Source organism: Manacus candei, unplaced genomic scaffold (assembly GCF_025592945.1).
Source record: "Manacus candei isolate 608988 ecotype Guabito, Panama unplaced genomic scaffold, ASM2559294v1 h1tg000126l, whole genome shotgun sequence".
Lineage (NCBI taxonomy): Eukaryota > Metazoa > Chordata > Aves > Passeriformes > Pipridae > Manacus > Manacus candei.
The window spans coordinates 1,467,515-1,493,184 of record NW_026138174.1 but is presented as its reverse complement, the minus strand read 5'-3'; the positions used below and the strand labels follow the sequence as shown (position 1 = coordinate 1,493,184).

The following is a 25,670-nucleotide window of genomic DNA, read 5'->3' as shown; positions in this document are numbered from 1 at the left end:
TCAGCAGTTACTTCACCCCCACTGAAGTGCAGCTGCGTGTCCCATAGCCTGTCCCTGCTGCTGCTGGTGATGATGATGGTGATGCTGCTGCTGCTGGGAGCACTGAGCATTAGGCTAATCCATAGCAGCCATGAGCATCGTGAAGGGCCACAGAGCAGCAGGACCCTGGGCTGTCTTTATGTGCTGTCAACCCGTCACCTGGGTTTTCAGCTGATTGTTTTCTGAAAGTTACCACTTTTTGCACTCCCAGGTGAGTGCCCAGGCACAGCCCCACAGGCCACATGCTCAGCACCCTGGGCAGCAGCCAGCTCTGCAAGCAAACCTTCCTTTTAAGCACATCAAATATTGCATTTGTGTCTGCTCAAACTGACGGTAAGGGAATATCTTTTGCGTGAACACACACAATTTCTGAGAGGGCAGCCTGTTAGAATGGTTTGTTCCACACAGGCAGGTCCGTTGCACAGAAGGACATGTTACAGTCAGAGTCACCAGGAAGGGTCTGGCATGTCCCAGGCTGGTCCAGATTCAGACTCAGTTCTGAATTTCATGAAGTTATGGAGCACTTCAAAACTTATTCATTTGAGTTGAGAATACATTCATGGACTAATAAGCTTCACTTTGCAACAGAATTGCTAAAATAAATGCAATATGATGAGGTAAAGATAATGAATTTTTATTTTTCTGGACAAATACAGTTATTGCTCCAGTAAAAACTTGCAGAAGATCTGATAAGGGATTGTGTCACACAGGAAAAAATAGACAGCAGAGACATTTTCCTAAATATAAATACTTCAGCATTCTATAAATTAATAAGAGTCTCTTACAAAGTAGATTAGTTTGAGAATATGGACTAGCCACTTAGCAGCAAGCTGAAATTAAAATTAGTTGTTGCTACCTTGGAGCAGCTCCTGAGACTCATAGAAAGATTGCAAAAATGTCTTTGGATCTTTTGAGAGCAACTCCCCCAAACCAGGTTTCAATGGCACTTCAGTTTGGTCCCACAGCTTTCTTTTCACATTTGTTCTCATTTATGTTTTTGGCACCCATGGCAAATGGCTCTTCTGGCCTTTATTATCAGTTACCAGGACACAATAAGCCTGACAGCAAAATTAAGATCAAACTTGCCTTCCCCAGGACAACCAGCAGCAGCTGCAAACGTGGGCAGTGCACAGGAACCTACAGCTGGCAAACACACCAAACCCCCACCTGCTAAAATCCGGGCAGTAACAAACTTCCCCTGTCCATCCCCACCCCACCACGTTACCCATCCAGCCCTGGGAAGCTCCCTGTAACCACACAGGGCTATTAAACACAATTTCTTTAGTTATCTTCACTTCAGTGCCGCTCTGGGTGGCATTTGGCAGACAAATATTGATACATTACAATTTTCACCTAAGTAATTTTGAGAAACTGTCGTGGGATTAGAGCAGAAGGTGCCCTTGGCCGGGCGTTTTGGGCTTGGGGAGCACACCTGGCCCTGCTGGAGGACGTGGGGGCAGCCGAGCTGCTCTGCTACTTCTTGTCGTTTCTGCTGACGAAGGTGAGGAGGTCCATTGCTGTGACCACACCAAACACCATCTGCTTCATGAAGGAGCTGCCATTTCCATCGACTGTAAGCAGAGAAAATGCCCGTTTAGTGGGAAAACTCCCCAAAAGACATAACCACTCACTCCTCCACTCTCTACCCCCCCCCCATCAGCTATGCAGAGGCTGCTGTTCATTTATTAAAAGAAAACCTTAACAGGTACAGCGTCTGTCTCTGCTCTACCCCCACAGAAGTGACTGATGCAGCCTCAGTCAGGTTACCAAGGTTGCACCAACAAGGTTTTAGCTGCAAATTATGCACCCTTTCCCAGAGAGGAAACTTAATTTCCCAGTTGTTTTACCCAACCTCTGTTCCAGTCCTGCTTCTGTCACCACAAAACTTTTCAGGCCAAACTAATGAGACTCCCCAAGAGCAGCAGTGAGGCACTTTCCTGCTCTGTTCTCATAACGTCCTACACCTCCATTAATAAAACAACACTTCCACAATTGCTTTAACTGTCTGATAAATGTTTTCTTAAATAAAAATAAAACTAGCCACCAGAGTCCAAACACGAGATAAAATGCAAGTTCCAAAGGTGTGGGAAGAAAGTAATAAATAAGGGGGTGACTGTGACAGCATTAAAAGAGCAGCTCTGGAAAAGAAAGGGGGTGTTGTTTGAAAACCAGAGCAAGAGGCACTGCATACAGCTGGCTGATATTTCTTGGTGGGTGCCATTTAATTTGCTGATACCATTTAATTTATACCAAAATGTGATGCGAAATTGTTTCATGACAACGTAGCTGAGAAAGGAAATTCTGCCTAGCATTATTTTTTTGTGACAGAATTGGAAACGTGCATCAAAGGCAGTTTTGAACGACAGACTTTTGTTTGCAACCTTTTGATGGCTGGATTTGCAAGCTTTAGAGATGATTTTGGGTCAGCAGGTCCTGGAGATACAAGCAGAGGGGTTGGGATGTTTGGGCTTGGTGGGTTCCAGAGGCTCAGAGTTCAGCAGGCAGCCCCTTGCTGGCAGTACTGGACACTGCTCACAGTAGGGATGCTTTGCATGCTCAGTGTGCAATCCCATCAAATCAACATAATTATACCCTTCAGCTCTAAATTACCAGACCTAAACATGGGGCTTCTGACTGCTTTTTCATGTTGCTCACCCTTTTCAACAAAGCAACTCCCTCCAGATAAGGTCAAATTTGTACTTGTAGAAGTTTTATGGCACTGGAAAGGTGTGTTAGGTCAGGTTTGCAGAACAGCACATTTTTTGGTCAGAGGAGGAACAAGGTGTGATCCCTGCTGCCATCAATGTGTAAGCAGCCCTCATGCTGCTGTGGTCCTGCTGCAGGTGACTCATACTGAGTCGGTTTGCTGCACCAAGGAGAGGGTGGACGTGCAGTGGGTTGAGAATAAACCAAACCTGCTGGTATGGCTGCTTTGTTGGACTGAATTGCTCCTGAATTGGCAGAGCATTCCTATGCCCAGCCATGGTCCAGGTAAGTCTCATGCACAGGTGCCCCAGGCTACAAACATCAATGCCCACAACTCACCTGCCTGTGCCACAGGGCTTGCTCCTGGTCTGACTCATTTGTTCTCAGCTTTCTCAAATTACATGCCTGAATTCCACCTAAGCTTCACCTAGTGTGGCAAAATGCTCCTTTTGGCCTTGCCCTTGGGTTATGGAAGTCTATGGAGATCCCTAAATCCCCCCTTGCTTCCTGTGCTGCCCACAACCAGCAAGGCAGTGATTTGAATTCAATATGAAGAGACAAGTGCTGTGCAGCACAGGCACTGCACCCCTGCAGTCATCTACAGTCCACCTTGGCTGTCAGAGGGGACCTGATGAAACCCCATAATGAATACCTTGGGAACACCTTTTCCATGGGAAACCATGGGATAGGGTGAAGGGATGGAGTTGATGGGTGCTTCAGTGTTACCCCTGCATGGGTGCACAACACAGCTCCCATGGCCAGGATCTGGGAAGTGTTCCTCCAGAACACACATCCAGTAGTGTGCTGGTCCTGTGGTTAAGGCTTCCCCCCTCTTCCCTCATCCCTGTGGTGTCAGGAAAAGACATGGGTGAATAGCTGGCAATTCCAGGGATTTGCAGAGCCTTGAGGCAGAAATCCTTCCTGCAAAGGCTCAGGGGCTGCACAGCTGGAGCAGCTGCAGTGATACTTTCCACTCTCAGTTCGAGAATTTCCATTCCCCTCTCAGACATTTGCACAAAGCCCACAGAGCTCCTCTGCAGATACCTACACTGCATTTGCTTGTGTACAACGATAGCAAAATGGTCATTCTCCAAAATGCAGGAAAGCTTCCCAAGGCTGTCCTCCAGGCCAATCTGAACAGGACAAAAGGAAACACTTAACATTTCATTTCACATTTGAAGGACAGTGGTGCAGAGCCTGGCTCTTCTCTCTGGTGGTAGCTGTGAATGGACAGGGTGGTATCCAGCTGGGCCAGGATCCCATGTCCCTCACCCACCCGCACTGTTTTGGGGAGACCTCTCTGTCTTTTCATTGACCTACCAGCTCCTCTCAGACCCCAGGGTGATGGTATTGCCCCTCTCCCCTTCTCCCCATCCCTGGACAGAGGTTGACACCAGCCTTAGAGGTACCTTCGAGAACTGGTCGTAGACGACCTTCGTAACAGGGTCTGAGAACTCCACGTTTCCAGCCAGCACTGAGGTGAGGGTGTTGCTGGGGGTCACTATTCCCAAAATAAGTCTGTAAGGGAAGAGGGAGGTTTCCAAAAGGTCAGACCTGAGGTAGGACACACGTTTTATGTAGGGGCTGAACCGCTTCACTTGAAGTCAGTGACCAAATTGCTGCTGCCATCAACAGGAGGCAGCAGGTTCTTCCTCATCTGAATAGGACAAGAAGTTCCTTGTCCTCACCAAGCTGATGGTTTAACAGCAGTTAAAGTCTGCTGTTGCAGTCCAGGACTCAGCAGCTGGGAGAGGGAAAACTCATGGGCTCTCCAATTGCTTATTTGTGGGGGTTTCCCATCCAACCCTCACCACTCCTCTGGCCTCCCCTTGCCTGTGCACTGATCCAGCCTCTGCTGAGTCTGGTGGGCTCTAGATTTGGCTTTGGCTTTAACTGCCTCATTTACAGGAGTATTATTGATGAATCTTCACGATGAGGCAGACAATATTTTAAAAGTGTTCCTCACAGAGTCCAACACAAGAGCCCCAACTCTGAATCAGTAAACGGGACTTTCTGTTTACCTTCATCGTGACTGATTCTCCTGTGTGAGTGGCCGTCCCTGTAGCGAGTAAAAAATAGTTACCCTGACTCAGCAACAACAGGAGCTTGGTCATATCCCTTCTCCTGGAGGATCTCAATTGCTTTTTGACAGCTGACTTCTGGGAGGAGAATGAGAGGGGCCGAGAGATTCAGTTTCTGCACCTTGATGTTCCACCACCTGTTTGAAAGACAAATGGCAGCGCTGAGCTGTTGCTCTCTAATGCACAGCTGTGGCCTTGAACAGTGAGGCAAGGCCACTAGAAATGAGCCCAGCCACGCAAGGGTATTCTGCCTGCCTGCAAAGCCAGCCCCACTCCAGTACCCAAAGCAGTAATAAGTCCCTCACGGCCAGGTCTTGCTGAAGTCAAGATTTCCCTATGCCTGGTGTTCAAACAACTCCAGAGGCAGGGCTAAGGCCAGCAGCAGGCAGGGTACCTGCTGTCTTTGAGCTGAATTCTAAACAGCTGGCATTTGCCCAGCCACACATTGACTGGCATCAGCAGTTTGTCTGTGGCTCCCTGTTTCCAGGGGATTCTTTACCTGTGGTGCCTAAGAGACAGGTGAGTTGGTCATGTTTTCTGGCCAGCAGTTCTGGGGAGTTAAAATTTTCTGTCCCCTGCCTGAGAAGACTTTCAGAGCTGTCTGAAAGGGGGCTTGCTACAACAGGGACCCATCTCCCTGCCAGCCCAACGGTCCTTTGAACATCAGCTGTGGAGCAGAGGGAGGTTTTGTGTGGAGCTAAATATCTACCTCGGCCATTCTGCTTGGCAGGGTTTAGGTGGCCTGGGCAATGGTTACCAGGTGGAAGTGGATCAGCTAATCTGGGACAGAAAGGGCTCCTTTACAGACTTTGACTGGAGGACTGGGATATCTAACCACTCCGAAGAGAGGAGCTGACATTACGGCCTCCCCAGAGGGATCTGGACTGTACTGGTTTTTTGCAGATACTAAAAGAGAACACTTTCCTTTGAAGATAATAATTTCCAGACTCAAAAAGCTGATTCCCTTAGCACAGTTTATCCCGGCGGAAGTTGTCTTACCAAGGCTTGTGCTCCTGGATGTCATTTAGGAACCCGTTTTTTATCATCCACTTATCATTCACGAATTTGGACCTAGAAGTCACCAACAAAGAGAGGGTCTGTGAGCCTCCCAGAAGAAGTCGTGCTTTGTTTCATGCACTAGACCACAGCACTGCCCCCAGGGCTCCCATGATTTTTGCAGCTGGCTGCTCTCAGCCCCTTTTAAGGTCAACGGGAGCTGCGGGTGCTCAGTGACTCCTCGAAGCATGCCAGCTATTTGCCTTCCTAACTTTAGGCATGCAAGTTCAAAAACTGCAGCTTGGCTGACTCCTGCTCCGTGCAATGAGTCAGTGACAAGAGGAAATACATCCCAAGTATCCCAACACCCGGCTCCTGGTGCTTGCCATGGTGGTGTACAGTTTATTCCTGTTGCTTATTTAGTTTTTTCCCTGTGATCTGCCCGAGGGAGACTCCCAGCTCTGGGCTCACTCTGTGTGCCAAGATATCAGAGTTATCAGGGTGGTTCCCCAGCAACCCCCAGCACCTGGGCTCAGCTCATGCCACTGAAGGTCCCCGTGGGGCAGAAGGCTGTTGGATCTCCCACCCTGATGCTGGAAAGCAGGTGAGGAAGCAGGAAACTCACATGTAGTTCCTGACAGAGTCGGGCAGGATGACAACGCAGCGCTGACCTTCCTTCAAATCCTTGGCAACTCTCACGGCAGCGGACATGGCACTGCCCGAGCTGCCTCCTGGGTGGGCACCAAGGAGAGGGAGACAAGTGTCAGGGCTGCACAGGGTGTAGGGCCACAGTCCCAGAGTGGGGGGCACAGGCTGCCCCAGACAGTGGTACAGGGGCACCCAGGCAAAGGTGGCACTTTGTGGGACGGTGGCTCGGGGCACTGGGATGGGAGGAATAGATCCCAAAGCCCTGTAGGCTTTAGGGTAATGTTAGGGAGCTGAGTTAGGGATGGAGGATTGTGTTCATATGGTGGCTCTTGGCAATGGGTTTTTAAGGCAGCATAAGAGTCACCTTGTGAACTTCATGAGCCACTTCTTGTGGTGGCTCAGTGGGAAGACCAAGGTCTGAAATGTTGAATACAGGGACATTCATAACACGCTGCCCACACCACACCCTTCCTTTGGGTGAGGAGGAGACCATGCCAATTCTGGAGCTTCTGGCTGACATACTTGGAAACCAAAGACTGGCTTTAAATGCATTGTAAAGACTGAAAAAACCATAAACATTACATTCATGCTTGGAATACCAGGCCAACGTGATGGGAAGACTTAAACACTCCTTATGTCTGTGTGCACACATGTGGTTTGCTGCACGTAGGGAGAGCAGGTCCCTGCTTTACAGAGGCAATTCTTCCACCAGTAGTTTGAGTACTAGAAGTCAAACACATTCCACTATCTGAGTGCCAATTACACACTGCACTCAAGGCAGCACGTATTTTACAGCAGGTTAATTATCACCGGGCCACATTTTTCAAACAAATGAGGAATGGCCCTGAAAAATGCAGTTCAGGGAACATGAAGCTGTTCACAAATTATAGTTGAGTCCAGCAGGTGGTTTCTGTTGAAACACGGTGACTCTGTGCCTGCCGGGTTAAATCAACATTAAAGTGTTTCATTACATGTGGCCTGATCTTTTCCAAAACTCCCTGGATAATGAGTGCTCAGGGCTTTTATCAGCTGTAACTACAAGCCTATGTAGTGTCTGGTCCTGGATGCAAACCTACAGCTACCTGCTTGGTGGCAGGGAAGGGTGAAAACATGCTGATGGCGTGTAGTGGCTCTGAGGGCACAGGCAGGGTTTGTCTGAGGGCACCTGTTCGTTTTGGAAGGCCAGTGGGATCACTTACAGCTCGTTGGCACAGGGAGAAATACTCAGTAAGAACATCTCACACCTTCTTTACTTTCAAGCTTTCCTGGTCCAAACCTGGCACCTCTGGTGTGGCAATGACACAGAGAACAGCCTCGCAGAGTTGTTAGAGGAGCGACAGTTTTAGCCCACCTGTCCTGCCCCAAGCCCCATTAATCCTCTCTTCAGCCTATGTAACTCTACTCTGCACAGACTTAGGCCTGAAGATCCAGTTACACTGCAAAAGTGCTCCAGCAAGAGGAGAGTTATTGCTTCTATAATTATTGTGGCCGATGACTCAGATCCCAGACCACGGACTCAGAGGACACACCTCTGAGATCTGCAGTGACCTACACACCAGCTCGGGATTCAGCCATCCAGCCCTGCTAACCCAGCAGACACAAAAGGTAGGGAGTACCCACCCTGAAGCATTTTGGTCCCAAAAGGAAGAGTTTCAGAAAGTTTGTCAGGAGAAGCAGCTGTTGCCACTGGTGCTTACCACACAGTAATCCCTCCTCTCTGATCAGCCTGCGAGACATGAGGAACGACTCTCTGTCATTGCTTTTGTACCACTGATCAACCACCTGAAAGGAAAGCAAGAAGGCTGAGTTTTGGCAGTGCTGTTTAAGGCTGTCCCAACCCTCTGAGACATGCTGATGCCTACAACATCTGGCAGCTCTGAGCTGCCCTCCACACTTGTTGGGAGCAATGCATTTGTCAGGGCATTCCTGGTCTGGAGGTGTGTCCTTGCTTGCAGGCACCCACTCTGACCTTTTCAGCCAGCACCCTTTCTTTGAAGTGTTAGGGATGTCTGACAGGTCCAGAGTCAGGATGTGGAAGAGGAAGTGGTGTCATGATGTCCCAGGCCAGACTACACTAATGGTTGAGATTTTGCCAGGCAGAATCAGACGCAGCTACAAGAAGAGGTTTGGGTTGTTACAGGTGTCAGCTCTACGTCCATGTGCCAACAGCAGAGACATTGTTAACACACACCTGAAAGCAGAAAGAATCTGAGGGATCTTTCTAAGAATGAGACCAGGGGAACACAGGTAGCCTGAATTAGGGATTTAAAACTCTGTGGTTGGTGGCAGGTGATACGCTGAGAGTAAACTTGACAGGAAGAGGTATGAGGTTCATGATCTGCTGTCTTACAGAGCTTGGATCTTGTCATCCAGCCCATACGTGGTGCAGGATTTCTTCTGTGTGTTAAATTCAGTTAGAATCAGACTTACTCGGAGAGATGCTTCAGTGCTGAGGTCCCAATCCCTCCACAACAGCCTGTTCTGCACTGGGAAGGTGTGCAAGAGCCTTAGGGTTGGGCCATGGCCAGGTACCAGAGCTGGCTACCTCTGAACTTGGGAGTAGGCTGGATGCAAAACCAAAAATCAGGCAAAGGCCTCTCATCACACGACTACTTACTGATCTGTCAAGGACAGTAGGGATGAAGTCGTGCCCCATGCCCTCCACTTCAATGGTTGTGGTGTTTGTCTTGTTCATCTCACTGGGCAGAGCAACGATGGAGCCTTCGGGATCTACACCGACAATCTTTGAGGGAAGGAAGTTTTGTTAAACCACAAAGGGAGCTCAGAAACAGTCAAACACAAACTCAAAGGAAAAATCACCCGTGCCCTTGTCAGCAATGTTTTCCTTCCCATAACATTCATTAATATCCCTAACCACCGGCAGCATGGAGAACTTCCAGGATAAAAGGGTGCTGTTTCCCACTGGCTTTTTAAATAGATCCTAGGTAGTCTTCAGCTGTCGCAGAAGTGACTGGTGGCTTAAAATGTTATCACTCTCAAGGTGTTTGTCATCACTCCTTTGGCAGAGCCTCCCACTTCCGAAGCTCAACCCTTAGGACAGTGCAAGTTCTCCTTAATCTACTCCAGGGTAAAGCCAGCCAGAGAGCTCAAACGTGTTGAAACCCGTGGCTACAGCCATCCTTTCTGGATCTAGTTTGTGCTGGCTGATGGTGACACCTCCCTGGCTGCCTACAGCTTTATGTCTGGGCTGAGGTTGCCTCCCTTAGCTCAGAGCTGAAGGAGGGGCGGTGACACTGCTCCACACACAGTTGCAATCAGTCAGGGAAGTAACCTGGTCCTCCAACGATGGGTCCACAACTCTCTGGTGCATCAGGGATTGCTCATATACTGACTACACCAGACAGGCAGCATCTGTCAAGCCCCTCATCTGCCTTGAAGCACAAGCTCTGCAGGATAAGCATCATTACTGATGTCAACCATAAAAACATGAAGGGGTTTGCAACAGCAGAGGAGAAGCCCTTGCACAGTCTGTGCCCCTCACAGAGTTGCCAGAACAGAAACTTCCATCGGGCAGGTTAACCAGGAGCAGTGATACCATCGGCTGGGCCTGCATGGGCATCCAACACCGTCCTGCACAGGGCAGGGCAGCAGGCAGGTGGGGATTTCAGTGGGGCTGTGGAAAGTTTGGTTTCTAAGGCACTTGGGTGGGTCTAGGCCAACCTAAGCATCACCAAATTGCTTCTAACAAAAGCCAAGATTGCTGTGAAAAAGCAAATAGGTGGAGAGATCGACTGCTGGCTCAGGTGAGCCGCGGGGTTAGTTGTGATCAGAAGTGCAGACAGGAAATGGCGTGCAGCAACAGGACACTGGGGAATGGCTTTGAGCTGAAAGAAGGTAGGTTTAGATCGGATATTAGGAGGAAATTCTCTACTGTGAGGGTGGCAAGGCCCTGGCACAGGTTGCCCAGAGAAGCTGTGGCTGCCCCATCCCTGGAAGTGTCCAAGGCCAGGTTGGATGGGGCTCTGAGCAACCTGGTCTAGAAGAAGGTGTCCCTGCCCATGGCAGGGGAGTGGAAGGGGATGATCTTTAAGGTCTCTTCCCACCCAAACCATTCTCTGATCCCATGAAAACCATGGCAGCCCTGCCTCCTGGCTTACCTTGCACTCTGGGCACTTCTCCTTCAGCTTCCTGGCGACGCCAGTGATGGTGCCTCCTGTACCAGACCCAATCACCACCATGTGGACCTTTCCTGCAGGTCAGGGAAGAGAGAGGCTTGCAGGGACTCAGTATGGCCTGCAGCATGACCTTCCCTTTATTCAGGGCCCTGTGCAGAAGCAGAGCCCGTGTCCCTTGGCCACTAGAACCCATGTGAGGACAGGTCAGGCAGAGGCCATGCTGGTGGACAAAGCCTGGTCCTATGGAGAGCTCAGATGAGCTTACAGGATCAGATGATCCTAATTCAGCACAGGGGGCTGAAGGTGACTTTCAGATTTCCCACTCCAGCTCTCCATGATTTCTGCACCTTTGGCATCTACTGACCCAAGGGAACAGCATGAAGCTGTGTCAGGGGAGGTTTAGGTTGGATATCAGGAAAAGGTTCTTCACCCAGAGGGTGGTTGGGCACTGGAACAGGCTCCTCAGGGCAGTGTTCACAGAACCAAGCCTGACAGAGCTCAAGTGGTGTTTAGACAATGCTCTCAGGCACGTGGTGTGGCTCTTGGAGTGTTCTGCCCAGGGCCAGGAGTTGGACTTTGATGATCCTTGTGGGTCCCTTCCAACTCAGGATATTTTGTGATCTTGTGCCTTAAGGGGGAGGGAATACCACAGCACCTCCATCCCTTTCAAACCCCACCATGTGGCAGCAAAGCACACACGTGAGCAGCAGCACGTATCACTGACAGGCACAACTTTTCAGCCTGTGCTGGCATCCACAGTGGAGAGATGGCTGAGCTCTGCCCTGGCACATGTCTGGGTCAGATGTAGCCCCACTGGCATCAGTGAAATTATACAGATTTAGGACTGGTAGGAGCAGAATCGGAGTCAGGCCTTCAAAACCTGATGCTGCAACTGCATAGGGAAAAGGGAACCTATAAACCATGGCTGGCAGCCACAGGAGCAAATCCCTACGCAGCAGTGCAGGGAAGACAGGGACTCTCTTGTTCCTGTTGCTGCCTGACTGCTTTACAGCTGTGATAACTGCTCTCCAGCCTAAACCCTCGAGTCCTGTTTACATCTACAGTGTTCCCAGAACTTGCAATAAATGTCACCTCTATCTGCACAGACGTGGGCTGGGATAGTTCTTTATCCTCCCCCACTGTCACTTCAAATGCCATTAGTTTGTGACGGTTTTGTCTATTTTGGCTTGCAAATGAGTGTGCTGGATCAGATGCAGCCTGACATGCCCTGATGGATTTATATTCCCCAGTAAGGCCTCTTGGGACATCTTGTGTTCCCAGATGACAGGTCGCAGAGGTGTTGTGGCCACCAAGAGATGTGCTCTTTCTCATTTAGGTGCAGCCTGATTTTCTTAAGCCTCTGGTCTCCTCCCTCAGGCTTTTGCAGTGGGAGGCCATAGCCAGGAAGCCCTGCAGGCTGAGGTGTATCTGGAGTGGATTAGGAGCAGTTGCTACACCCTGCGTGTCAGTATTATTAAGATAACACTGCCTTCACCTACAGAGGCCCTTTCGGCTGTTTCTGGACATTCAGGTCAATAAATGATGTAAAATTAGTGAGGGCTACAGCCCTCTGCACACCCTCAGCACGTAGAAACAACAGCCCAGACTGTACCTTCACACTGCTCCAGGATCTCCTCGGCCGTGGTGTCGTAATGAGCCAGGGGGTTGCTTGGATTTCTGTACTGTTTGTTTCAACAGAGAAGAGCAGGAGTTACCGTGTGAAGAGCAGGTCAAATACCAAACTAGCAATAGCTCCTGACGAGCTGTACCCAGAGCAGGCAACTGCCCCCTCATCTCCCCAGAGAGGGGTGGACTGGGACCCGGCCTGACCAGATACAGGTATTCCTTCTGGTGGTCAATTTGGGACAAGATTCCCCAGGGGCACTTGGGATTTTTCCACTCTAGAAGATTAAATGTGCCCATGAACACTCATTCTCTGGCACTTGGTGCCCATTAGGTGTGGGGTTGGTCAGGTGGCTGGGAACTGTGGGCCAGAAGACTTCTCCAGCCTGTACAGGGGGATTTGCCACAAGTGATACCACAGACCAGGTTTCTTCTAAAAAGCATATTCAGCCTTTGAGCTCCTTTTTATTTAAAAGGAAGGAGCTTCCCTGAGTTTCCTGCACCCCAGGAGCTCCCTGCTCTCTATAGGGATGCCTTCCCTCAGCAGGGTCAGACCAAAGGGAGAAATGCCTTCCTGCTCAAGACAGAAACCACTGGTGTGAGTCATCAGGGTTTGCCCTTTACAGCATGAGGTTTATTTTTGAGGTAGAACAGAGTTTGCTAACCCGGCACAAAAAGTGATTTTTTTTTTTTTTTCAGGTCAAAGTTAAATCTGAAGCAACTTGAGGAGTCTCTGAATTGTGCAAGAAAACCCAGCCTCACCCAGATCCAGGCTTTGGCAGAGGTGTTACAGGTTTGGAAGTGTCCCTTATTTTGTTTCTGCCACCCTGTGCTTTGCAGAGGGGAGATTACGCTTCAGACGCTGTAAAACGCTGATGAAATCTGCCTCCAGTGCCACTTTTGAACGAAGCTCCCAAGCACAGGCACACCTGGAGCACACCCTATAAGCTGTGTTTGGAAGGACACTCAGTGGAGGGACGGCCTTTACCTGGTCCAGGATGTGAGAGTTTGGGATTTCACTTTTCAGCTTCCAGGCAACGCGAATGTTCGACTCCGGGGCATCAAAGTGGGTGCACGGGGTCCTCACAATTTCAGCACCCAGGGCCTTCAGAATACTGACCTTTGGGAGGGAGAAGAGTAGATGTAGTGCAACTGATCCCATGTAGGGATGGTAATCCAAACCTGGGGGCTCACGGCGGTGTCAGATGCCGGAGGAGCTTTGCATGGGGGGGAACATTTATCATTTGGAGATACAATGTCCAATTCTGGAATATACTATCTCTGACATGCCCCTGGCACCCCAGGGCCTCCTGCCCGAAGCTGGCACATGGATTCCAGCCTGGCCTTGTGCCCTGTCCTACTTGGAGGGCAGAGTGGGGACAGGGCAGAGGGAGGTAACACTGTGCTGCTCCGTGGTGCCTGGGGAAAAGGGCAGGGGGAATCAGGTAGGGAACACTGTCTCCTGTATGCTGGGGTCTGAGCCCCTGCATGCAAAGGGGAGCTCTTAAAACTATTTTTGCCCCAAGCCCCTTGTCTTCTCTCACCAAGTACAGGGAAGGAGCAAATACAAATCAGACCAAGGGTATAATCCCCTGGGAGATATGACTGTTGGGGGCAGAAAGGGTCAAAAAAGAAGGGTGGGAGAGTGTTGGGGGCACCTGGAGATAAAGCCCATGGCAGCTGGAGGTGGCATCTGCTCCAGACTGAGCTTAAGTAAGATTTAGGTTGCAATGAGGGCAGCACTTTGGAGAAGGGCTCATTTTTGAGCCAGGTCAGGAGCCAGGTCTGGCTTCACTGGCACGAGTTCAGCTGAATAGTTTGTGAGGCTTTTGGCTCACCAAGGCAGGATTCCTGCCATCTCCAGGACGGCAGTTTTACCTGATCATCAGCTCTCAGGTAAATGACATGACTTACACCACCTCAAGAAAGCAGCTCAGGCAACCTTGAGTGTCTCCAGGTTAAAGAAAACCATAAATACACAGAGAGACCAAGTGACCTTTCAGAAGCATGAGGGGAAGTGAGTAGGACTGTCAGGTGAGCCCTGGCATCTGCCTGCCTCTCCTCCACTCCAATCAGGCCTCACCCTCCCACACACCAGATATTGCTCCATTTCTCTGCAGCCACGCACTGTGTTTGGCTACCACGTCACCCCAGCTGCACTGCTGACACCAGACAGTCAGCCAGGCCATCACAGGGTGCTTTTTTCCATCAAGAGCTGACCCTCTAAAGAGCTACAAAGTTCTGGCAGTGTGTGCACCAGGCTCATTATCCCTTAAAAGAGAAGGCACTCTGGCTTAGAAAGGGAAAGGCAGAGAGGGACAGGGAAGGAGATGTTCCCTGGGTGGGGATAGCACCATACAGAGCTCTGACCTTCTCCATGCTCATATTCTCTGGCAAGACGATGATGCAGCGGTAACCTTTCACTGCAGCCACCAGTGCCAGCCCGATTCCTGGGTGGTGGGGAGGAAAGGGAATTGGTTAACGAGAGCATTTGGAAAAGCCAAGAGGCCAACATGCATTGCTTCCTCTCTCCTTCAGCGAATAGAACCTAGAAATGTTCACCAGTGAACTGCAGGTGAGGACATCCTCCACGAGCCTCTTGGGATGTGCTGGGAACACCAGAGAGTGTAGGAGGATGTGCTGACAGATGAGCCAAACTGCAGTGTCCCTCTTGCTCTCAGGAGTCTATTAGGGTGGCACAGAGCGAACGGCAAAGCTGGGGAGCATTTTCCTCCCCTCGCTGAGGCTCAGGCCTCTTCCTTTCTTTTTGGGAAAACAGGAGAGAGGTGATTTTGCTTCAGGAGTGCCTTCCCCTCCCCCCTCAAACACTCTCAGTTGTGTGGGGGGGTGTCAGACACACACATTAAGCAGCACATGTCACCCCGCGGTGAGCAGGCGAAGGGCACCTCTGCTCCGATTTCACCAGGGCTGACAGATGGAGCCAGCTGCTCCCCAGCCAGAGGAGAAAGGTGAGGCTGGAGCAGTGTGTCCTGTGAGGGGTTGTAGGGAGCCTGCTGCAATTCCAGCTGCCCCAGGGACCCAGCACAATCCCTCTATAGAACAGCTCTAGAACACAAGTTCCCTCACCCCATCTCTGGGGAGTGGCTGGGGCAAGGTGGGGAGCTGGCTCTGGGGCTGCCTGTGGCAACAAGCCAGTAAGGAGCAAAATTCCTAGAGATGAGACCCATTCTGCATGGCTAGAGAGGAGGAGGTGGGGAGTGCAGCGAGGGACGTGGCCTCAACCACATCTAGAGCACCTCGACAGCCTCTGCTGTGCCTTTTTGTATGAAAGCACGCTGTGCACACACACATGGCCTTGTCATGGGGCAGGGAGCAGCAAAGGGACATTAAAACTTGCACCAGTAGTCCTGTGGAGGCTGCAAAATAGCAGGGTAGTCTCCTATGTTGTGCCCTCTCAGCTTGCTCCCTGCCATAATGTGGTGGGAGGACAGGTGACAGTGACGAGGAAAAAAAATCAGATGATTTCTCTTCCAGCCCATCAGGGAAACCCTCTCTGGGAACTTCTGAGTCCTCAAAAGCTCCCCAGCCTGAAAACTCCTGGGGTTGCCCCTGGTCCTGAGGGTGTTTGCCTTGCCACAGGGTAACCTTCTGAGCACACCCTTGCAGGCGTGGGACCCTTGCCTACCAGGCCCTTGGGAATTTCAGCAGAGGCACCTTGACACTCCAGGATGCTCAAAAACAACCCCCTGCCCAGTTCCCAGGCAGAGGGAGCATCCCTGCCCTTCCCACCTGTGTTTCCTGAAGTGGGCTCAATCAGCGTGTCTCCTGGTTTTATAATCCCAGCTCTCTCTGCGTCTTCCACCATCCTGAGGCCGATGCGATCCTTCACGCTGCCCCCCGCGTTGAAGTACTCGCACTTTGCCACTGGGAGTGAAAGGAGAGGCTCCATCAGATTTTTAATAGGTGCCTAAAAATGTCCCATCTGTAGTCCTGAATGAGGTGCCATAAAGAAAAGCGAGCAACAGAAAGAACGCTTCCAAGTGTCAGCCAAAATTGTAATTCCTTCACTGAGCTACTGAAAAATCAAGTAACTTGCCAAGGCACTTTCAAACTGCAAGTCCTATTTGGGCCCTCCACACTGCAAATACTCGGGGCAGGACTTTTCTTAACAAGGCTCTGACAAGCACCTACATCTGAACTGGGTGTACTGGGCTCTGTTTTATAGACAACAGGGAGAAATGGGTACTTCCAGAGTGTCATTCCCTTCATCCTGGCAGAGAACCAGCTACTTCTGGCTGAGAAATCAACCCGATGCCTGAGCAGCCCAAATGGGAAAAGAAATCTTGTGCTCATCATTACATTTTATAAAGCAAAGTGCCACAACTTCAGCTGCACAGAGATCCCTGTAGGCACAGGAAATACAAGGTAATCCCATCCACCTGTAACTGCCTCTTGAGGCAGCTGTGCTGCAAAAATTCCTTTATTTTCCTGGGAACAGGGCCTGTGCTGACGTGTTGCTCGGAGAGGACCACGTAGCTGCTCTGCCTGTCCTGCTCTCCTTCCTCTCCTGTGCCAGGGGAGGGAGACAACATCCCAGAAAACAGGATCTGCCCAGCTTATCCCACACCGAATCCTCCCATGCCCCTAAGGCTCCTGCCTTGACATGCTTCAAGGGGCAGGCTGCTCCAGAGGTGGACCAGACACTGCACAGTTGCCCTCCCACTTCCACCAACTCTCTTCCATGGTCTCCCACCATCCCCTCAGGTCTCATTCTGGGAAGTGAGAGGCAGTGCAATGTAGAGGTTGCAGGATTACTGGCCCAAAGGTCCCAAATCCTGAGAAGGGATCTGGTGGAAAAGCACAGCACAGTCCATGTGTCCATGGGCCTGGTGGGGGGTTAGTTGCCCTGAGGATTCCCAGCTGCCAAACAGGACCACAAGGCCCCACTCTGCCATTTCATTAAGGATGAGCACTCATCAAGCCCCTCCTCCTTACCCAGCCACATGACACTCATGAAACTTTCTGCCTCTGAGAATCTATCTTTCTGCCAAATTTGGGTGAAATTAGTTATCAGGGTTAGAAGTTACAGGAAAGGCACTGAAAAGTCCGTATGGACAGATCTGATCTTATCATCCATGTACCTATAAGGCACCAGGTTAAACTGACCCTTTCATGAGACAGCACCAGTGCTGCACTAACATCTCCTAGGGTGGAGGACTTGGATCCTGCTGGAAAACCTGGCCCTGCAGCCAGCACCTTGACCTGACTATTAACACCAGGGACTGGCACCCATGTTGCTGATAACCCCATCTGCCTGCAGCCCCCTCTGCTCTGCCTGGGGCTGCATTTTGGGAAGGTCCTCAAGGGAAGCAGCTGCCCCCAGGAGCAGACAGCAGTGCCTGGCCTGGCTCCAGCTGACCTGGCAGAGGATTCCCCCATGGGTGAGAGCTCTGCCTGGCAGCCAAGGGTGACACTGGTGTGTGTCTCCCACAGCCTGAGCTGCTCTCTGTTCCTGGACAGGCTGCAGAAAGGGTCCTGCCGTGCCCTGTGCCCAATTCCATCCACCATAATTTGGGAAGGCTCAGCCAGTCTCCCCTGTGCCCTCCCCATGCTACACTGGGTGCTGCAGCATCCCTGCCTGATGCCATGTTGCCATCCACCCATCCCCAAATTTAGCCCAGAAATACTCTGAGCTTATGTTGCTGCTATTTGTGAGGAGAGATGCCACACTACCATCAGCCCCCTTCTCATTGCTGTTTGAGACCATCCTGTTTGGTTCAAAAAATGACTGTAGCATAACCTAATAAGCAGGAGCACCCGACACGTGCCACAGCTGTCCCTCCCCACCTGTGCTTGCTCTCACAGAGCCTCTCCTGAAGCCCCCCTCCAACACCGCCCCTCACCCTCACCTCATGGCACGGAAAAACCTGGTGGAAAGGGGACACTCACAGAGCTCACACTTGAGCCCATAGGACTTCCCAATCTTGTTGATTCGGACCATTGGGGTGCAGCCAACTTTCTTGAGGACATTGGGCAAGATCTTTTTTTCTTCTGTCCTGAAATAATACAGGGGGGGCAAAAAAGTCATATCAAAGCTATTTTTTATGCAACACGAACCGAGATAAAATCTAAGTGAGGTTTCAACAATTCTATCGAGGCCACAGAGAGACACTCCAACTGCAAGAGAAAAAGTCCCCATCAACGATTAATGGCCCCAGGGGTTAGTTATTGTTTTCCATCATGAGTTAATAGTTCTTTTGCATAAAAAATGAGGTAATTAATTTTCAGGGCTGTTCTGAAATGTCTTGTTCTGCAAGGCCCTAGGCCTCTATAACGAGAAGCTGACAAGCCTCAGGATTTTATGCTGTGGGTGAGAAAGGCAGGAGGCCATGCACAACACAAGGGTCCTCCTCTTTCCTCTGTCCTACCCAGCACCATGTCTGCTTTTTTGTATTTCCAGCTGTCCCTGGGCCAACTCTTTCTTGCCTGGCCAGGACTCCCAGACTTGCAAGGATGGCTCCAAGCCATCAGAAAAGCCCAAGTCACAGAGTACTCCGGAGGCTTTTTTGCAAATGATTAAACTGAGCTCTGTGATCAGTGAAATCCAGCTGCCTGGTTTTGTTAGTCACTGTCAGACTCTGACAGAAGCCAAAAACCACATCAGAGCAATTGCAACCAGTATGAAAAAGACCTGTTTGCCCAACACACGACAGAACACATCTTCCCAGGCAGCCATGGAACTCACATCCTTGAGCTTGTTCAGAGTTGGAGGGAGAGGATTGATGAGGGCTGTGTTTGTTTGGGCCACAAGCACATTGCCCCTGGCTGCAAACCAGCACGTCTCTCTCCTTTTGGGGTGACAAACCCCCCCTCCATCACTGCTCAGCTCTGCTTTGCTCAGCTCTCACCCACTATCATCCTCTGAACCTTGACCTGGAGTTATCCCTGTCTGCTATCACGGCCAGGCAGATGCCTGGCTGCTGACAGAGAGTCCATATGGTGTAGGGTGACATGGTGGGTTACTTGAAGACACACACACCTCCCTCCAGGTTTTGCAAGCGTGATACAAACACTTCTTGCCTTGCAGGAGTGCAGGGGTAGTGGTTTAGTGAAGGTCTTTACTACCAAAAGTAGCCAGTCTCCTTGCATCTTGAGCCCAGAAATGATGGAGCATTACACGTGTGCTGTTACCCTCCCTCTGGGTAAAGAGTTTGCAGAGGCACCACGGCCTCTACAGAGTGTTGGTAAATGTGAGGCAATAACAACAAATGAGCCTCCCCCAAAGCTGCAGCCATTGCACATCTGCTCTAAAAGCCAACAAAATGCTCAGGGATTTCAGTGGGGCTGAGCCATGGCATGAGGAGACTCCAATTCCTTCAGGTGACAATTAACTAGAGCCTGGCTCTCTTGAGAGTGACCTGCATTGTCATGTTACACATCTAGATTGCAGGAGGTCAGCCTGAGAGAAGAAAGCAAGGCCATTTATTTACCTTCAGCTACGAATTGTGGTAAATGGGATGCTACCATGCACTCTGAACCCCAGAAAGGGGGTTCATAGAATCACAGAATCATAAAATGGCCTGGGTTGGAAGAGACCTTAAAGATCAACAAGTTCCAACTCCCTTCCATGGTCAGGGACACCTTCCACTACCCCAGATTGCTCAGAGCCTCATCCTTGAACACTTCTAGGGATGGGACATCCACAGCTTCTCTGGGCAACCTGTTCCAGTACCTCACCACCTTCACAGTAAAGAATTTTTTCCTAATATCTAGTCTAAATGTAATCTCTTTCAGTTTGAAGCCATTTCCCCTTGTCCTGTCACTCCAGGCCCTTGAAAACAGTCTCTCTCCATCTCTCTTGTTGGCTACTTCAGGTACTGGAAGGCTGAAAGTAGGTGACCCCACAGGCTTCTCTTTTCCAGGCTGAACAATCCCAATTCCCTCAGCCTTTCCTCACAGCAGCGCTGCTCCATCCCTCTGATCACCCCAGTGCCTCCTCTGTGACTCACTCCAACAGGTCCACACCCCTCCTGTGGTGAGGACCCCAGAGGTGCTGAGCAGCTCCAGGCTCTGCAGTGGTGGAGTGTAATGAGGGGATGGGGAAGGGAAAGGAAACCTGTGCTGCCCTGCATGCCAGGGTGAGCCTTGCCAGGGCAGCGAGGGTGGGATCCAGGAACTGGGCTGCTCTTTTGCTCTGCCACTCGTTACCATCCCCTAAACAGAGCAGCCTCTCTCACTCACAGGCAAGTTTTATGCAGTTCCTACCTAATTCCTTTCCTAATCACTACCATATTTTACTACAAAAATAGCAGTTGATGGTCTGCTTCCTTGTGAGAGCTCTGTGTGTGTAGCCTGAAGGCAGAAAGTCTATGGGGACACAAAGATCTGTGACAAATGCCTTTGGATGTGGTTGGCACAGTCTAGTCCTGCAGATGCTGGTATCAGTTCAGGATTGCAGTGGACAAGGATGGATTTTATCCAAGATTCCTGCTTTTACTCATGGCTTGTTATTCCATAAGGTATCCAAGGGAAAACTAGTCCTGGCGAAGCAAAGGATTCTTGATGAGGTCAGAGTTAGCTCAAGGGATAGCAAAGCCAATTCCGTATCATTGAAAAGAAAAATTATTAATATTCTGAATTAAAATAACATTCTTGTCTTCTCTCTCTGCTTCTACACCCAAAACTCAATCAGATTTCACAATGGACTCTCAGGAAGTCCAGAGATTTTTGCTACACTGGCTACCATCTGTGAGCAGGGAAACCAAACCACCCCCTCCACACAGTGCAGTAAAAGAAAAGGTGTAACGTGTGCCAGTGTATTTTCTTCACTGCTGCACAGTGGGCTGTGTTTCAGTTCCTGCCTCAGTGATGCTGTGTGGGCCCCCTCAGCCAGACCCCATCCCAGAGAGGTGTCTGGTGCTCGGGGCTGGAGTTGTCCCTATGCCTCCCTGGCTGCCCACCTCCTGGGGGTGGGATGGGCCCTGGCACTGCAACACCTTGCTGCCCCATGGGGCACCCTGATGCTAAATTGCTAAAATCCAAGAATGTTTTCCTGCTCTGTATGATAATTCAGGGGGGGGGGGAAAATCAGTTTGACTGAAAAGAGCTGACTCTATTCTCAGGCACCAGCTTCGGGGGCTGCACTGAGTGAGTGCCTGGATGCAGTTTGCTGGATCAGCTTGGAAGCTTTGGAGTCCATTCATCCCTCCTTCATGGGCCAGCCCAGAGGCTGTTCTGGACTTAACACATGCTGATGGCTGTGCTTTGGCCTTGTCCTGCCAGGCACATGGTCAGGCATGACCATGCAGAGCAGTGCTGCACCTCTCGTGGGCTCCAGTCCCTCACTCGCTGGAGCTGAATTCCTGGTTTACATCCTTGCACTGCAGGGACGTGTTTGCAGTTCTCCTGACATTTATGGGACAGCCTTATCTTTAACAGCTTGTCTGTGTCTCGTTTGCCAGGTCATTAAAGCACCTCTTGTCAAGTCTAGTCGGGGCCCTTTGGCAGCCTCACCTCACCCCGGGAGGGAACCTGCTGCTCTGAGGGCAAGAACAGCTCAGAGCAAGCACTTTGCTTTGCACTGAGCCCTTGGGTTGCTCACACAGAGCGAGCAACCTCTGTGTGCCCATTTTATAGTTATTTAAACTCCCAGGCCCTGGTAATCCGCTTCTGTGAGGTCTCTCAGCCATCAGTAAAGATATTGGTGTTACTTTGAAACCTTCTCACACACAGCTTTGGTTTGTTTGAATGGACAAGGGCAGCAAAACTGCAGCTCTTGGGCTGATGGCTGCAGGGCTGTTACTGGTAGGGCTGGGTACCACAGTTTTGGGGTATATGCTGCCTTATGCTACAGCTAGAAGAGTCATTCCTACATCTCCTCGAGTGCCTAGCAGCTGGGAGTGCCTGTACTTCTGCTGTGTGACACCAAACCTCACTGAGTCCTCTTTGCAGAAGTGTGCAAGTCCCTGGTTGAAGTCTGTCTATGACAGACTAAACTTTCTCTTAGTTCCTCTAAAATAAGGCGCCCCAAACAAGCAGATGCTTTCAGAAGTGTGCTGCAAAACGCAGAGCTGACACTTGAGCCAGCCACATCTTTCTGCAAAATTAAAGAGAGTGAGAAAGAGCTTCTTGAAGGGGAGATACTGAGTCAGTTTTGCCTGCTGGAAAATAAACCATCATTAGTGTAACAGCCGACTTCTGGTTGTGACCATCCTGGCGCAACAGCAGTACTTCAACCTCAGAAAAAGACACTGAGCTGCACTCTGAAATAACCAGCGTGAAAGAATTACTTACAGGCGCACACAGGAGTGTGGAGACTTGCTGGCAGGCGTCGTGGCTGTCCACGTGCACTTACTGGGCAAGTTGGGAAGGATCCACGCGCTGTCGGCTTTGCCTTCCTGACCTCCCGCGCAGTCACCGTTCATCAGCGGGCACGCCTTGGCCAGCTCCTGAGCGGTGGAAATAGAGGTCACCTGGGAGGGAAGTAACTGTTGAAGGCAAAAAAACGTCATTTGGGTGTGAAGGCAGGGCAGCCTACGTGTGCCATCCTGCTGGCGTTTCAAAACCACCGTTGTACTGGTGAAAGGAGGTCGAAAGGGGATGAACGGAGGAAAGGGGGCTGTAGCGAGGTGGGTGTCAGTCTCTTCTCCCAGGTAACAAGTGACACAATGAGAGGAAATAGCCTCATGTTGTGCCAGGAGAGGTTTAAATTATATATTAGGGAAAAAAAAAAAATCACTGGAAAGGTTGTAAAGCGTTTGAACAAACTGTGCAGGGAAGTGTTGGTGAATCACCATCCTTGGAAGTGTTCAAAAAACTCGTGAATATGGCACTTGATGACATGGTCTGATGGTGAACACGGTGGTGCTGGGCTGATGGTTGGATCTGGTGATCTTAAAGGTCTTTCCAACCTTAACAATTCTATGATTCCAAGATAAAATTGCTATTTCAGAGTGGTATACCAGGCCATGTACGTCGTAAACCATCATCCGTGCACCCCCTCCAGTGAATCTTCCTCTGCTCAAAATCATCCCCTCCACTAGAAAATTTGGTGCTCCCTACTTAATTATTTGGTCAAGAGTAGTATTTTTCACCCCAGCAGTGAAGAAACTGCAAAGAAGTCTACCCAGCAATAATTTGAGAATATTTCTATTGTGGTGATGGACCTCAGAGGGCCAGAAGACACCCCTACTACAGCATCAAGTGTATAAAAGTGAAAAAAAGAGAATCTGTAGAAGTAAAACATCAGGGAAGGGCACCAAACGTGCTTGGGGGTATGGAGCAAGTTCCAGAGTGAAACAGCCTCAAGAGAGGAGGATTCATCAGCCTGGAAATTATACAGGTGGCTGGTGGTGAGAGTGGGCTGTAAATCTTGGGGGAGCTGGAGAAGGTGCATCAAATAATGGCAAATAAAGGCAAAATGGAATTATCAGGAACAACTATAGGGGCAAAGGAGGTAAAAATGGAAGAGAAAAGAGTTAAACAAGTTTGCAAAGGTTGAGTTCATTAGTGACTTTTAAACTCACAAACCCTAATGGCACCTGTGCTCTGCAAGAAGGAAATTTTTGTGCTGTTTTCTCTGTATTGATGGTGCATATGCAGAGAAAAGGAGAAGTCTGGGTTTATAGTTTATTCTCAGTATCTGCTACTGACCAATAGCAGAAACAAGGGTTACATGTTTTGGTGTGATCCTGTCTACAATTCATCCATCACTCTTCTGGGCTAAGAAAACAAGCCATATGGAGAAAAGACACATGATTTTTGGTACAGTGGAAGTTTCTTTTCTGGTTTGTTGACAAAATAAATTTGCCTTGATTCAGCCTTTGTTGATTAAAGCAACTTTGAAGGGTCATTGATGGACACTCATGTCTTACTTAGACTGACAATGAAAGCTGGTGTTAACCTGCTTGTTGCAGCAAGTCTGCCCTGTCTTCCTACACCTCTGGGGTGATGCATTTTACAATTAGAGCAAGTATAATACTTTCATTAACTTTGCTGTAGTAGAAATGGTCAAAGGCGTGATGCTGGACCTACCTTCTACATTTAACTTGAGACTGAGAGCAAAGAATTCATTTTGAAATCTGATAGCACCCAACCAGTGACTCAAAGAAGAAACAATCTCATTTCTAAACACAGAGGACTGCCTGCAGTGGGGCCAGACCTGTGGCCATGTGGAAGGGAAGTGGGAAATCCCCAGGCAGGGAACTCAGGCTGGTGACAAGAGGATGCTGAAGACAAAGTGCACAGCACAGAGAGCAGAGGCCAACAAGTTTGTGGAGCATCATCTTCATCCCAGGCCATAAAGCCACTCCCCTGCCCCTCCTGGACACCTGAGCTGCCTGACTGACTCACTCTAGCCAGGCAAGCAGCCAGCAGGATGTTGTGGCTGGGTCCTGATTATCTAATTAATTTATGGCTTGACACATGAGCCCAAGGGCAGCCTTAATTACCATTTCTGCCATCCTCCTCCTGCTCACTCGCTCCTTCCACCCTCTTGCTCAGAGTTCCTTTGAAGCGCCGTGGCAGGGCTCCCTGAGGTCTGTGCTGTGTTCTCCTGGTGGTTTCCACACCAGGACAGGAGGATGGTGCTGTGGTTTGCTCCCTGAGTGCTGGGATGTCCCTGGAACACAGAAACACAGCACTCTGTTATTCCAGCAACACCAGAGGGATGAAACAGCCCCCGGTGTGCAGACCAACCTTCTTATCCAGAGGCCCCGGGGCATCTCCAAAGGTGGAAGCCAACAACCTTGTGTTGCCATCTGGTCCCACAACCAAAGCAGATAAGGGACTCCAGCCTACCCCCTCCCCATCAGACCCTGAGCCACCTTTCCTCCTCCAGAGACACCAACCCCAGCCTCAGAAAGCAGCGGGAAGCCGTGAGAGTGCAGGGCAGTCACACCACGATGGCTTGGATCTTGCAGCCGATAAAAGCTTTCCCAGTAAACTTTGCTTCCCAGTGCTCTTCCCCTCCACTGACAGATCTGCTGCTTCTCGGGAAGGATTAAAGAGAAAAAAAAAAAAAGTACATTTCCTTGCAAGCCAAGATTTGTGTTGGCCTTGAGTAAATCTCCTGAAGCAAATCCGTGTTTACCTAATGAATTAACTGGGAAGGAGCAAAAGTCACTTGTGGGTAAAGAAGAGATAAGCCACAGTGTCAGCACACCTTCACAAACTGGGGTCACCAGTTACCAGCCAAAATGCTGGCAAACTGGATTTTATGAGCGTATTTTTTTCTTTCTTTTTCTGGTGACGCCCATCCCTACCATTTTATGGTGGGGTGGAAAGAGATGAGGCAGAGGGTTGAAATTATTAGGGCTGCAAGCCCACACCACACAAGCCCCCCCTCCCCTCCAGCCCTGTCTGTGTGGACGTGCTTCCCGTGCCCATCTTTCCCCGTGGAGCAGCTCACAGAGCTGCAGGAGACCTGCCAAGCCCTGGGTGAAGGTGGGAGACCTCCCTGGGGGCTCAGGAGCACCCTGAC

At 50.2% G+C, this 25,670-nt stretch overlaps 1 protein-coding gene across 4 annotated transcripts in view; it reads right to left on the bottom strand.

The window, feature by feature from the left end:
- Positions 1 to 662: 662 nt before the first annotated feature.
- Positions 663 to 25,670, bottom strand: part of LOC127462318 (cystathionine beta-synthase-like) — a 30,865-nt gene continuing 5,857 nt past the window's right edge. The window contains exons 3-19 of one of the 4 annotated variants that reach the window (XM_051770815.1): positions 25,039 to 25,176; positions 24,640 to 24,809; positions 22,484 to 22,677; positions 18,140 to 18,246; positions 15,980 to 16,114; positions 14,600 to 14,679; positions 13,218 to 13,349; positions 12,219 to 12,288; positions 10,589 to 10,680; positions 9,088 to 9,213; positions 8,168 to 8,252; positions 6,448 to 6,553; positions 5,826 to 5,897; positions 4,829 to 4,963; positions 4,155 to 4,263; positions 3,794 to 3,878; positions 663 to 1,610 (exon numbers count right to left, since the gene is read on the bottom strand). In XM_051770815.1, coding sequence (XP_051626775.1) covers positions 1,513 to 1,610; positions 3,794 to 3,878; positions 4,155 to 4,263; positions 4,829 to 4,963; positions 5,826 to 5,897; positions 6,448 to 6,553; positions 8,168 to 8,252; positions 9,088 to 9,213; positions 10,589 to 10,680; positions 12,219 to 12,288; positions 13,218 to 13,349; positions 14,600 to 14,679; positions 15,980 to 16,114; positions 18,140 to 18,246; positions 22,484 to 22,677; positions 24,640 to 24,651 — 1,638 coding nt within the window. In that variant the 5' untranslated portion in view covers positions 24,652 to 24,809; positions 25,039 to 25,176 and the 3' untranslated portion in view covers positions 663 to 1,512. Of the gene's footprint in view, positions 1,611 to 2,922; positions 3,590 to 3,793; positions 3,879 to 4,154; positions 4,264 to 4,828; positions 4,964 to 5,825; positions 5,898 to 6,447; positions 6,554 to 8,167; positions 8,253 to 9,087; positions 9,214 to 10,588; positions 10,681 to 12,218; positions 12,289 to 13,217; positions 13,350 to 14,599; positions 14,680 to 15,979; positions 16,115 to 18,139; positions 18,247 to 22,483; positions 22,678 to 24,639; positions 24,810 to 25,038; positions 25,177 to 25,670 lie in introns of those variants that run through there. The other 3 variants (XM_051770814.1, XM_051770811.1, XM_051770812.1) reach the window with 3 other exon arrangements.